General features: G+C 41.3%; 1 protein-coding gene across 3 annotated transcripts in view; it reads right to left on the bottom strand.

Moving 5' to 3' along the window:
• Positions 1-14,738, bottom strand: part of UBE2D3 (ubiquitin conjugating enzyme E2 D3) — a 29,369-nt gene extending 14,631 nt beyond the window's left edge. For 2 of the 3 annotated variants that reach the window (XM_079713845.1, XM_079713846.1), the window contains exons 1-2: positions 14,447-14,558; positions 13,508-13,662 (exon numbers count right to left, since the gene is read on the bottom strand). In XM_079713845.1, the coding sequence (XP_079569971.1) occupies positions 13,508-13,531 (24 nt within the window). In that variant the 5' untranslated portion in view covers positions 13,532-13,662; positions 14,447-14,558. Of the gene's footprint in view, positions 1-13,507; positions 13,663-14,446; positions 14,559-14,620 lie in introns of those variants that run through there. The other variant, XM_079713843.1, reaches the window with a different exon arrangement.
• Between the last annotated feature and the right edge of the window lie 339 nt (positions 14,739-15,077).

Genomic DNA, 15,077 nt, shown 5'->3' with positions numbered 1-15,077 from the left:
TATGGACACATACCAAGACAATCATCTCGGCTAGGGGTTCATAAAAGCACACACACACATCGCTATGAAGTTTTACTGCAGGCATACACCTCGTTTTCCCATGCTTCACGGATACAGGGTAGGGGTGTGGGGGGGTTGTTTTGTTAAAACAAATGGAAGGTCTGCAGCTACCTGTGCCATCTTCCTAACAGCACCTGCTCACTTTGTGTCTTTGTATCCTATTTTGATAACTCCTGTAATATTTCAAACCCTCTACCAGTAAAGAAAGATTACAACTTGCAGGAGATCCAGACTATTAGTGTTTTTTAGTAATAAAGTATTTTTAAATTAAGGTACATTTTTTAAGACATAATGTTATTGCACACTTAATAGACTACAGTAGTGTAAATGTTAACTTTTATACGCACTGGGAAACAGACAAAAAAAAAACACGTGACTTGCTTTATTGTGATATTCGCTTTATTTGGGTGGTCTGGAACCAAACCCTCAATATCTCTGAGGTGTGCCTGTACATGAACAAAAGCTGTCCTCTTATAAAATGAAAAAGTTGTAATCAGACACTTTCCAAGGTTAAGAACTTAGGGCAGTTATCAACATTCATGTTATTTGCTGAGCTTTCAGACCATCTCAGAGGCTCTGTCTTAAATACTGTCTGCTGTCTTAAATACTCTGCTTTTTCTGAACCATACTACCCAGTGACCACATTTTCTCCTTAAAAAATCTCTCATGGGGTTAGGGAAGTACCCCTTTTGGTTTGATCTCCTTATCCCTCAATTCAACCTTGTCTTTTACTCAACATTGAGTATATCTCTGGAAAAACCTACCTCTCCAGGTAGAAAAGCATTGCGCTCTTAGCAAAACAAGCAGTATCCACAATTCCATTTGACCTTATATTTCCAACATAAGTGTAATTTAGCCCTTCCATGACTTGTGCATAACCCATATGGATAATCTACTAAGGAAACAGAGTTGCTTCTTTACAAGTTTTTAAAAAATTATACAGCTTTATCTCTATATACCTATATATAAATTCCTACAGTACAGGGATTTATAGACCTTTGAGATAATAATGGACTTCTAAGAAAAAGGCAGGGAATACACTGCAGGAAGACATAGCAAATATTTGTCTTTACTATGGGCAAAATAATGCACTTTAGAAAACAGCCAATTGTTCAGGAATATCAGCCTAGATTCATTCCATTAAAAAAAAAGATCAAGGCAGAAGACTTGTCCTTGGGGGGGGTAATCATTTTGCAATATACATATATCAAATTATGTTGCACATCTATTACATTATATCTCAAAAATAAAACTGGGACAAAGGAGTGCCTTGATATACACTTTGCCAATTTGCTTCTGAATCTCAAACTATGACTGCTTATAAGGTTATCAAGGCAGCCAGGGAATCCCAGGAGTCACAATCTTAAGATGACTGGAAGATCAGATCAGACTTTTATGCTTGCCCATGTAAATATACCTCATTTGTTCAACATATTTAAAGAAAGGAGGAAAATTCATTCCAAACACTTAGATTCTCATCAGTACTAATTACAGAAGCTCTTATCCCAGAGTTAAGCAACTAGTTAAAAGAAACTGCAACTATGTACACCTTTAGCTTAGAACTGAATCATAGTTTTTTGAGTAAAAAAAATATACTGGCAGCTTGAACTAATCAACTATCCAAATGACTTTTTCATAGGCCAGATCAACTCTCATAAAGCATTTATTTGAATTCCATGATCAGCCACTTTATTATAATGGCAAGCTACTTCAATACCATCTCAAGGTATATACTACTTTATTGCAGATAAGGATTGAGCATAGTCTAACTGATATGAAGAGAACTTTTTTCCATGTTCCAAAACTTATTTAACAAGTTCTGTTGTTTAAATGATCCACCAAAAAAAGATAAACCAGAAGCTAACTTATGCAGGCTAACTTCCTCTGCCGGAACGTAAGGGTCCAAAGAAGTCTATTTTAAGATTAAAAACTTACCTGTTCCAAACCACCCTCTCCCCTTTCCTACACAACGATAAAGATGTGAATTTTCAAAAATGCTACTAAAACCAAACACAAACTTGCGCATACAATTCAAATGCTCAAATATAGCATCATGAAATAAGGACAATGAATATGCACCTCCCTCAATATGGATCATCAGTCTGGAGTCTCACTTTTAATCCAATTTAGACCCACTATTTCCTAGGCTTATTTCCTCATCTCTAAAACACAATAGAAATGCCTGTTGTTACAGAACTTTTGAAAGAATGAATAAGATAAAGTACTTCAGCACACTATCTGGCATATAATGTATTAGGTGCTCAGCAAGCGGACCACCCACCTTGAAGGCAAGATTTCCTAGACAGGCACTCAAATCACTTGTTTACTAAACAAAAGCAAGACTGCTTTATAAATAGGCTACTTATTATAGCCTTAGCTTATTTAAATCTTTTGCCTATGTGATGAATTTTTATGCTTAGTTGTCTATAACATACTCTTCTAGCAATTATATGGCTCATGCTATGATATACATTAATAATACAAGGTCAGCAATTCGAGGGCTATTTGTGGATAGGGTTTTAAAGAAACCATGTTATTGAATTGTATGAATTTACTAATACTTGACCATTTCTGAACTGCAATTTCATGTGGTTCTACCTAAAACTGGTAAGCATGTGAACTCAAATATTACTAAAATGAGTTTCTTACACGGATCTACCCCAAAGTTATGTACTTTTCTGTACTTAAGCACTTTTACATATGTTAAGAAAAATACCTAGCATTTTTAAATTAAAAAGTAATTTAATGATGGGTGGTCTAACAAAATACCCAAGTGATGCTGAAACAACTTCATGAAGTTCAGGAATCTATAAAGCTGACCTAGAATATATCAACATCCTACTTCGAAGTTGCACATTTTATGAAAAATCTAAGAAAACATTTTTTAACGAGTCTTCCTGCACATGGACATCTCTGAATCACTCAGCCTCTACATGCTGACATTTTCACTCCTTTACAGCGAATGTATAATTTCAGAGAGCACTGAATTTCAGCTCTTCACTCCCATAACTTCAGGCTCTTATTCCCCTCAGATAATTTCTAAATGCCTTATTTTCCAAGTTCTCCATGACTAAGACACCTCTTAAGTAATACTCCAAGATCTAATATTCGGCCAAGTATGTACCAAAATCAACTTTAAAGTCAACATAAAAAAATGACCTAAAGTAATTTTAAGAATCAAAATATCTTTTAAATCATATACCAGCACTTACCTCAAAGATGCCAACTAATTCTCATGACATTATTATGTCCATAGCAGAAGCAAGTAAGATATAGAATATCTTGGCAGTGAAAATATATGAGAAAAAGCATAGTAAGTCATCTCAGATGCTCTTCCATGCACCACTGTCTACTCAAACCCTCTTCTCCTACTTTCCTGGAAATGCTTTTCTCATACTCCACAGGTATGATTGTCGTGTTGGGGTGACTGTCAGCCACCATTAACCAACTACTCAGAAAGGGTAATCATAGAATTTTGTTCCATCTATCCCTACCCAAGATTTTCAAATTGAAGCTGGAAACGACACTTTTTCCTTCTCTAATCAGGAGCTGTAAGGATGTGACCTAGAGCTACTGGCAGGCATATGCCCTGAAATTACATGGCGAGTCCAGAGAAAAAGAGGCCACACTGGGCAGCAGAGATAAAGAACTTGGCATACAGATACACAATTTCAGTTCCTGAGGTTGTAGCTTGCTCTAATTCCTACAGTTACTGCTTTGATTGTTAACCACCCCAGTTTTCTTCAAGGGGCGGGGGCAGCAAACACAGAGTAAGGAGAGATCCGCTCTAAGCAGAGTGCTACCTGGGCCCCATTACCAATTATACACATTTTATCCCACGAAATGTGTTGCTTTAATCTTGCTGGAAAACATGTAAGAAATATAAATGAAGCAAAGTCTCAAAAGGAAACTAGAGGAAGCAGGGAGAAATCATGTGGCTTACCTAGTAAAGAGTTAAACTTTCAATAATAGGAACTAAAGATTAACTTAAATCCATTTCTAAAATAAAAAGTGTAATATCAGCTCAAGTTTCACCCAACAAAGCATTTATTCATTTATAGGAAGACTACCTTTTTTGGTGTCAAGCATGTTAGGTCTGAAAATACCAAGACAGAACATGAATGCCTCTCCCAATAGACTGAGCTAAAAAAAAGCAGACATAATACAAAACCAAAAAATTATATTTCAAACAACCTGAGTGCTTAAAGTAAAGGCATTCAACTGCTTTGTGAATCCTGAAAAGGTTATCACTAACCTCGCCTGGGTTTAAAACAGTGACATTTGAACTGGGTCTTGATGGAAGGATAAGCATTCAAGGTAGAGAAACTAATTCAAAACCAGGGGTGTGAAAGAAAACAGGCTGTAAAAACTTGCTTGTAGTTTGGTATACCAGAGACACAACAGGGTACCGGTAAGGGAGTAGCAGATGTGGCTAGAAAGGTTAATCAGGGCTGGATCTTTTGAGAGTCTTGAATATTATGGCAAAGACTATTCCACAGCCAATGGGAAGTCACTGATTTTTAAGCAGAAATAGTTTTTAAGCAGGAGTAAGACAAATGAGATTTGGATTTTCTGATGTACTAGCAGTAGTACACTAGGAGTGATTGACTTTTTAAATTATTAATCCTAAAAGCAGCCATGTATCTGTATACCTAGCTTGATATTTAAGCTTAACATTTTTACTATACCTCTTTCAGATTTTAAGTTTTGCAGATATAATAGAAGATCTCTCATGTACTCCCCAGATGCCCTTCCCTTTCCCTGACAGGAGGTTAACACTATCCTAAATTTGGTTTCTGCCATTTCTCCACCTTTTCATACACTACTACACATGTATATAGCATTGTTTGTGACAAGGTCAAGGACTTCTAAGAACCTGATGAATTACTGACCCTCTATCCCCCAAATACACATGCCCACACAAAATTTTACTTAATATGGGATGTCAAAGACCCTCCTCACCCTCCAAATTGTAGGAATACCTACTACAAAGGACGTATGAGTAGATAACTACATTAGGAAACTATAGCAGTAATTCAGGTGAGAGAAGAACATAAACTAAGTCACTGGGGATGAAAAATATCTTAAAACACTGATCACTTTACCCTTACAACCACCGTATGGAAATAGGTCTCATCTCCACTTTACATTAGTGCCGCCCCCCCCCCCCGCTTAAGAGGGGAAAGGAAAGACTGAGTTCAAATACAGGACATGCTGCGCTTCAGGATGGGTAGGAAAGCAAAGTAGTGTATGTACTAGATGACCTGAAAAATAGGTCCAGGGATACATTTAAGGCTGCTTTCTAAAGAGTGTCCTTGCATCAAAGATGTATTTAAGTTAAAGAACTTGATATGTTACTTGGCAAACTGGAGAAAAAAAATTTCAATCACACCAACCCAACTCTTCATCAAGACCACTGAAACAAGAAAATAGTTGGCAGGGGAGTTTGGCACACACTAGCTAAATGCTCCACTCACCTTGAAAGGACACTGGATCAAGGACATATAATACAGGGTACAATGCTAAAAACTGTACTCTCCATGAAAAAAAACCCACCAAAGTGAGACACTTCTCTGCCATGGTGTGCTCTTTTGGGGAAATTTTCTCCTTTCGGGATCACCTTTCTCTGAATTGCTTCTCCTGAAACCTCCTGAACACCTGGCTAGTGTGAGAATCCAGGCCTTCTCCCACTGGGAAATACGTTTCTCCCTTCCCTTTAAAAGCCTAAATAGACCGATAGGAAAAGGAGTCAATCAAATTTCTCTTACAGGCAACCAACAGGTATAGCTTAAGCCACTGAGTGTTCTCATCTGGAGGTACATGATTAAACATTAATGAGTCTGACCATTCATTATGTGGGACTCAAAACAGAAAGCCTACAGTTTGTTTTGAGGAAGATCTTTGCTTCTATCACCATGGGACACAGTATCTTTGACAATTGACTGTTGGAGATAAAACATGAAAAGGCTGAGAGACACTGACCAAGAAGAGAAGTCTAAACATACTGCTAAATATTTGGTTTTTGTTTCTCTAGTCTCTCTACATCTTCCTCACTCGATATGAAATGACCAACCACAGACTACAAAGAACAGGAAACCAAGGTACTGAACAGATTAGAGGCTCTGAGAGATGTTAGGGAAGTATAAGAAATGATCACTGCCTCCAAAAGGCTTATAAATTGGAAATACAAGAACTATTTATGAATAACTACAGAGCAGCCATATGAGTAGATGAGCCTCTCGTAAGATGTAAGACCTCCGGTAACTATTATTTACACATTCTGCTAAACATTCTTTCAATGACAGCCACTACTTATACAATATAACCAAAGTCAGCATTTAGGAAAACAAATTTGTTTAATCAATTCTGCTACTGAAGTGTAACTCCCTGTATAACCTTTTCTAGTTTGTCCAGTTCCATCATTCTCCCAAGGGCTGGCCAAAATTTAACCCAGATGACTACTGTGGTAAGGCCAAGTACAGTAGTTAATTACGATATTAAGTACAATAATTACCACAATGTTCCACCATCATGTTATCCCAATCTCTGCCATCCATCTTGCATCATCACACAAAGTCATAATAGCAGTACAGATACATTTCCTATCATCACTTTTGGGAAAACTTGAAGTCCATCCCATTACTGCAAGTTAATTTCTTGTATTTTATTCAAGAGTCCATTTCTTTCAAAACTTTTACTTGACTTCAAGATTTGTATGAGCATGGGAATCAACACTAAAAAGAGAGCCCTTGGGACTTCCCTGGTGGCACAGTGGTTAAGAATCTGCCTGCAATGCAGGGGACATGGGTTTGATCCCTGGTCCGGGAATATCCCACATGCCACAGAGCAACTGGGTCCACGTGCCACAACTACTGAAGCCCACGTGTCCTAGAGCCCGTGCTCCACAACAAGAGAAGCCACCACAAGGAGAAGCCCGTGCACTGCAACGAAGAGTAGCCCCCACTCTCTGCAACTAGAGAAAGCCCGCGCACAGCAACGAAGACCCAACACAGCGCCCCCGCCCCCCAAAAAAGGACAGCCCTTGCCTCTTAAACCTATACTGAGCAACATAAAATACTACCTTGGGAGCTGGATGAGATGAGGGCATGAGGTAGGAAGCAAGGAGAGTAAGTGCCTTTAAGAAATTCTGAAATAAGAATCACCCTCAAAGAACCTTTACAACCTAGCAATATAAAGGTATATATCTTGACCAATGATAGAGGTCAAAATGCAATATTAATTACCCAATGAGGCAGACAATAATTGCTCTAGTTCTTATAAAGATCAAGTTTGCTATGAAGTAAACAAAAAGTTTTTAAACTTCAATGTTGTGAAATTTATTTTACATACCGCATGTGGATACAAATAGCAAGGAAGGAAACAAATATCTCAGAAATGCATGGTTACCGGAAGTCATTTCAAAAGAAGGAAGCTTGGCAAAAAGATTTTGAGATCTGAACAATTTCATATGTGGACTTAAGAATGGGAAGGAATAGTCCCCTTAAAAATCATTTTAGTTTGGAATTTGTGATTTCTTCTAAGAAATCCTGAAAGTTTCTTTTACATTCAAGATTAAGAGGTTGAGTGCTGCATACCATGTCTCATTACATCACTGACAAGAAATTAACTTCCTGTTTAGTTATAATTATGAGACAAGTATGCCTGTTCATTCAGACAAGGTACAAAGAATAGCTTGAATGAATAATACTGTAATTTTCTTTCTTTAGATCACCATTAAAAATAAGTCACTTCAGATTACTCAAAGCTGTTCTTTTGTAAGCAGTATCTCTAAATGGGCAAAGACACAGAGCCAAATTTAGTTCCTAAGCTTTGATCCATGAAAGCAAATAAGGCATTTTATAGATATGAAAAACAAAACTTAACAGCAGTCCAGAGGTTGAAGACATTCAATTATACATTAGCCAGGAAACTGTAACAAGGCTAGGATTAATGTGAGGTATTCCATCCTGAAAATGAACAAGTAACCAAAAGGTAGTGAATCACAACGAAGACCCAAAAGGTTAAATACAACAAATTTAACTAAGAAAAGCTGGTTGGGGCTTCCCTGGTGGCGCAGTGGTTGAGAGTCCGCCTGCCGATGCAGGGGACATGGGTTCGTGCCCCGGTCTGGGAAGATCCCACATGCCGTGGAGTGGCTGGGCCCGTGAGCCATGGCCGCCGAGCCTGTGCGTCTGGAGCTCCGCAACGGGAGAGGCCACAACAGTGAGAGGCCCGCGTACCGCAAAAAAAAAAAAAAAAAAAAAGCTGGTTGGAGGTCTCTGAATGATACAACATTATGTTCAAAATATAATTGGAGATAAAAATCCGATGTTTAGGCAAAGTATAAAATACTCATTTAAACTTTTCCCCTCCCCACGTAACAGGACCGAGGGTAACATTTTGAGACTAAATCTCATCTAACAACATAGACTGGGAAATAATATACTCACTAAACATACCCATTTTTCATTACACTATACAATTTTGAAATAAGATCACTGTTATGGTAGCAAAACTAGATCAAGAGCACAAAATTTCCAGTGAAATAAAAATCATTTAATTTTGTTAACACTAATTTGTCTTGGAAAGGGAACTAAAGTAGTTATAAAAAACACACTCTAACAGTGAAAAATATATATATAACTATATATATAATATCGTATAGGAAAGGTATTTAAATAAACCTATCTTTAATAATGGGTGAATCTGGGGCTTCCCTGGTGGCACAGTGATTGAGAGTCCGCCTGCCGATGCAGGGGACACGGGTTCGTGCCCCAGTCCGGGAAGATCCCACATGCCGCAGAGCGGCTGGGCCCGTGAGCCATGGCTGCTGAGCCTGTGCTCCGCAACGGAAGAGGCCACAACAGTGAGAGGCCCGCGTAACATCAAAAAAAAAAAAAAAAAAGGGTGAATCTGACATTGGAATAACGATTCCCCTTATTTTAAATAAATGCTTCCCTTACTTGATTTATAATAATTTTGAAAAGTTGTAGAGTGACAAATACCAATTTATGTGTTTACATGCTCATTTCCTTCATTCAAAGAAGACATCCTCATGGGTAGTAACAGGCTTCCCTATATTTTGTCCCCTGAGACTACACTACTGTGCCAAACAGTAAGACCTCAATAAGTATTGATTAAATGATTATCCCTTATGTCTGAGGTTCTTAACCAGAGGGAGGCTTCAGAATCACCTAGGGGACATTTCAATATTATGCCTGTTCCCAGAGAAATGATTCAGTAAGTCTAGCAAGACCTCATGTACCTATATTCTTTTAAAAGCTGTTAAACATTGATATATAAATGTAACCCATGTCAAAACCCACATACACCAAATCTAGTAGAATGCAAAAGTTAATCTAGGATTTGAGAATTCAATCTGATACATTTTAATCTCAATACTAGGAATTTGGTGTCTTCTTTAATAAAGAGATTATAGTGAAATGCTTTGGAAAATCCTCAAGAATTGACTTATCTTAGATAACAAAGGACACCTGAATGCAAGAGTTAACATACAATATGATGATAGAGATATCCAGTGATAGTTTTTCCCCAGTGCTACCAAGAGTATTCAACTTTCCACTTGTATGATAACTACTAGAATTAACACTGATGGTGATCGTGATGAAACCAAAGCATAGTGTCAACGTCACCCTTATTCAAATAAAAAACTGAGGTCATTACATGATCAGCATTTTTCAGTCAACAAACGCCCTACAAACTAAGTTAGCTGGCTAAAGACAAGCCTTGAAACATGATGCATACAGCCTATAGGCTCACTGGAAAGAAGTTTATGATGCCCCTAGTGATCAGTCAGCACATAGTAGTTCCCTTAGTCCGTGAAGATACTAACCGAAAATACACTCCTACTTTCAAAACTTATGTTAGCTAACATCTAAACTCACAAATTAGCTATAACCTAAGAATAAAGTTCAATCCCAATTATTTAAATGTGAAGTGGGAGGAGAGAGCTTATTTCAGGAAGCAAGATTAAATTTAGGAATTGAAATTGTTCAAAATAGCAGACAGCATGAAATTTAAGAGCTTGAGTTCTTGAGGTAGACTATCGGATTTGAATCTCAGTCCCTTACCAGCCATCTGACCAGAGACAAGTAACTCACTCTATACCTGTTTCCTCACATATAAAATGGAATGGTAAGAGCATCCATCTCATATGGTTGTTGTGAGAATTAAATAAGTAGATACTCATAAAGGACTTAGAAACAGTGTTCAATACAGAGCAGATGCTAAGTCTAGCTGTTAGGAGAATGATGCATACAAAAGAAAACTTTTAAAATACCAAAACCCTAAAAAGATGACATGACAACGTAGTGGTTAAGAGCACACACTGCAGAGCCCAAATTGCCTAGGTCCTAATCCCAACCCTGCCATGATATGAGGACCCTTCTTTTTTTTAAACCTCTCTGTGCCTTAGGTTTCTAATTTTAGAATGGAGATAATAATTATACCTACTTCCTTGGGGTGTCATAAGAGTTAATACAAGTGCTTCAAACAGTTCTGACACACTGCAAACACTCAAGGCATGAGCTATTCTTTCAGGCTTGGTTCATATTACATTTCACGTAAAGTTCTCTTTAAACTTCCCCAAAATACATGCACTATGGTCATTCTGTTTGATGAGTAGTAAAACTGCCTCTGGCTCCCAAACACCACCAACCAACTAGGGAGTTCACATATTTTATTCTTGTTGACAGCCTTGTAAGACCACAGCTTGTCCAAATAATACAAGGGGGAAAAAAAAAAAGAATAGGGCTGTTTGATAAGGCTGCTTGGTCTAAGAAATATTCAAAAAAAACTACAACATAAGCTTTAGAAAGAAAACAAATTTAAAAGCTTAATCAAATGAACTGCTACTGATTAAAAGTATTCCAACAATAAGCATTCCAATAAAATGATCAGTGAGGAATACAGATATATCTTAACATTTAAAATCTGGGGGGCTGCAGACAAGAATAAATTAAAAATAAAAGAGAGGTGCCTAAAATACAGAGCATTTCCCATCAGAGTTGTCCACTTGCTAAAACTGTTTGAATCTGGGACTTTTTTTTTTTAAAGTTTGACCATGTGATTCTGACAGTGACAGCTGAAGACCAAACCACATGCACAACTAAACTTTTCTACAGGTTGAATCAAAAATGTCCCACATCAACACTGTTTTTTTCCAGTTTGGAAAGTGCTATGTCAAGTTTCTGTATTACACAGATCTTCAAAGTATTTACAAAAGGAGACAATCTGGTATCGATGAAGAGTACTAGACTCGAAAAGTTCTTTAATAAAAGCTCTTGAAAATTAAAGTTGCAGTAATAAATTGAGTGCCTTGTGCTAGGGGCCTGTTCAAAGCCACACATTAACTTATTTAATCCTTAAAAAAAATCTTGGACTCTAAAATTTGTTTTGCTCACTGCTGCAACCCTAGTGTCTAGAATAGTGCCTGGTACACACGAAACACTCAATTATTTATAGCTCATACACAACAAATATTCATTTTATAGAGGCACACAGGTAAATTTGCCCAGAATTCTAAGTGGAGCATTTCTGCTCCGAAGTTCACACTCCTAACCATTATACTGCCTCTCTAGAGCTTTTAAATCATTAAAGTGGTGTCACAGCAGCTGGGTATCACCTGTAAAAGAAAAAAAATCCATGAGACCTTCCTTTAAAGTGTCCTGTTCCACGTGCATAAAAATCTATGGATTTGAAATTATTCCACATCTTAGTGGCCCGAATTAATTCCTACAGATAAGAGGCTTTGATTTGTACTGAATACTATGTTCAACTATATTGCAAAATATAACTATGCTTCTCCAGTGTGTTGCTGGCCTTCAAAGTGGTCATAGAATGAGATGTTTAATAACCCTTTGTACATTAAGCCTTAACTCCTAAACTCCTCTCTTTTTCCATGGTCTCAAAAATACAAAGACTTAAGTTTGTATTTCACATAAGCCCACAGAGACAATGCAATGATGGCCTAAATCAAAATTTACCATTTCAACATCAATACTTTGAATCTAAACTTTCATCATTCATAAGATACCAGTTTTGCCAAATAAGTTCCAAAGTCACACGTTAAATAAATGTAAAATTAAGCAGCATCAGGCCTATTTTTAGTAAAGCCAAGTCCTTGCCATTCCGTCCATGTAAACTCTGTTTAAAAAGCAACCCATCAAAACCAAAGTTTGTAATCCACAACCTCCTGTTTCCTAGTTTTAGTAAGGCTGAATTTATTCCATGGCATTTTTTTCAAGTTAGCTGTAAATACTCCACCCTCCTCGATTGTGCAAGAACCAAACACATCACACACAAGTTACAAAAAAGGGAAATACAGCCTGAGAGTCTGAATACAGATAAGTCTTGAGCAGGAGATCTTAGGGCAGTGTACAACCTGATGTAAAAGTTAACATTTAACAAAGAATATTATTTCATATTATTACGAAAGGAGATGCCGGAAAGAGCCTGAACCACTTAAAGCAGCCGCCATCTTAAAATGCGGGATAGAAGTTAGAGCAAGAAAATGAGACTAAATCACCGGAGGTGGAGGTTCCGCTCCCCACCCGAGCCTCGAAAAACCCTATTTTTTCCAGCATGGATCCACAGTGTACCATCAAACCTCGCTTTAAATAGCTTAACCATTTCCCCGGAGGCTGCTATGAAACGGACTGAGGCAGACATAGGTACACCTACCCTCCTCTCGCCGCCACCACTCTCTCCCCCCCTCCCCCGCCAAAGCCAAACGGAGCTTCCAGAAGGGCTTTCCATCAGTTCCCGGGGCGCCTCTGATGAACAGTTTCGGGTGAAACGCCGCAACTACAAAACACAGAAAGCGGCAACACTGTGTCAGCCCACCTCCTCCCAGCCCCACTTACTCCTGTGCAAGCTGCCCAGAGTCGAGCAGCTTCTGGCCAGGCCCATTCACTACGCTTCAGCTGGTGAGACTTCTACCCCGACCCCTTAAATCACGTTCGGGACCCGCCGCATTTCTTAGGTCTTCTCTCCTCTGAGCTTCCCCCGTCTCTTCTTCCAGAAGGCCCAGAGCCTTGATCTTACAACTAAAATAAGTTTCCAAACCCCGAGAATAGGAAGCGCCGTGACATTTGCGGGAGCGTCTCCCGGCAATTCCGAAGAGGGACTAAACTCTTCTTCTCGAAGAATCGAGGCGCCTGCAATCACCACTCTCCCTCATCTCTAATTTGCACCGATTCCATTGAAACACGCTCAAGATAACACCTCACTTGCCGCAAGTGTTCCGTTCCCGAGTTTTCCCCCTCGTTTCTTCTTAAAGTACAGCCGCGTTCCCCATCCCCCAATGGACGAAGTGACCCAAGGAGGAGTCTTTCCGAAATTATACCCCCCCCCAATGCCAAGGCTCTCCCTCCGACTGGGCCTTCCTTTCCTCTCACGCCCCCATTCCCTCCGCCCCAAGAGTTACCTTATTAATCCGTTTCAGCGCCATAGTCTGTGCTTTTCGTCTGGCTCCTCAGTATCTCGGTGTGTGTTCAAAGTTCCGGCCAAAACTCTTGATTATCCCGGCGGCTGGGAAGGATTGTCTCTTGGTCTCACACCGGCTCTGCCAGACACAGGCGCCTTTTGCAAAAACGGAGCAGATCAGCACTCGCACAGGCCCCGCAGAGACCCTGACGAGTCCAAGTCCCTCAAAACCGGTCGCGATCCGGGGTGGGTGGGGCGGCAGAGCCACCGACAGCCTCTATGCCGAGCTTCGGCCCGAAGAGGGGGCGAGGGTGCCGGGAAGAGCGGAGGGGTGGCTCCAACTGTGACTTCCCGGCCTCTCGAAAGGAAGAGACCCGGGTGGGAAAGGAAGAGGCGTAGGAGAAAGGGGTGGGTGCGGGGCAGGGTCCGGGGCCCAGCAGAGGAGGAGCCGGGGCCTAGTCGGCGCTACGCCGGCGTCACTAGGGCAAAGAAAGGCAAGGGGGGAGGGGAGAACAGGAGGCTCCGGACTGACGCCCGGCTTCTTTCGGCCGCTGCTCAAAAGTGCGGACGGGGAGGGGAAGGAAATAAATCAGAGGCTGGATGTGTACCGCTGTCCCCGCAGCTAAAGCTATGCTGTGTCGCCCCTGACGCCACCATACACTCCGCCTTCCAGCGCGCTCCCGCGCGCGCCCGCCCGCCCAGCCACCGCCACCACGCGCCCGAGCTGCCCCTGAGGCTCCGGCTTAGGTGCGAGGACGCGCCCATTCCCCCTCCCCCTTAAACGGGAGAGGCCCCGGCGTCCTCAGCCTTCCTACCCTACCCTACCCCACCCAACAGGCTGGTCACTCAAGCCACCGAGGGCCTGTATTTCCCTCCTTACCCGGCCGGCCACTGGGCCGGCCTCCCTTCCCTTCCCCTAGCCGTCCACACCCACGCGTACAGAGGGGCCGGGGCCTCCCTCAAGCTGCGGCCTCGGCCTCCTCCCCGCGCGGCAGCTGGTGCCTCCCCGGCCCTACGGGGCTCACGCGCACGACACAGCCACAAGATGTCCGCTCTGACGGAACTACTGCCAGCTGCCACGCTCCGCCCCTCCCCCCTCCTCCTGCCTCTTCACCGCCGCGTATCAGTCCGCCAACGCCGCCGTCGCGAGCGCGGCACGAATCTAAGGGCGAAAGAGGACGGTTTGTTCCCCACGTCGTGGGCCGAGCGTATCTGTGCCAACCCCCTTCTCGTTCTTTTCGGAACAGCACCTTCTTACTAAACAGATCGGAGGTTGGACTGGGAGGGCGGGGGCCGGAGGCGGGTCATGGGCTGGGGGGAAGGGTAGACGAGCGGCGGAAACCCTTAGACTCAGAGAAGCATCGAGAACCGGAAGGAGACCATGGGAGGAAGGTAACAGAAGCGGCAGCTGCGCGGTCGAGCCCCACGCCCCTCCCGACAGCGACCCCCAATTTCCTCACTTGGTATTGAGGAGGCGAATCTCGCGAGAATCTCGTGGCTGTCTAACAGGAGCCGTAGCGCTGCAATGACTTAAGGGCAGTTTTGTGCCCTCTTCCTGATAGGGGCCCGCC

The sequence above is a fragment of the Hyperoodon ampullatus genome (genome assembly GCF_949752795.1).
Source record: "Hyperoodon ampullatus genome assembly, chromosome: 1".
NCBI lineage: Eukaryota > Metazoa > Chordata > Mammalia > Artiodactyla > Ziphiidae > Hyperoodon > Hyperoodon ampullatus.
This window is presented reverse-complemented; position numbering and strand designations above follow the sequence as displayed.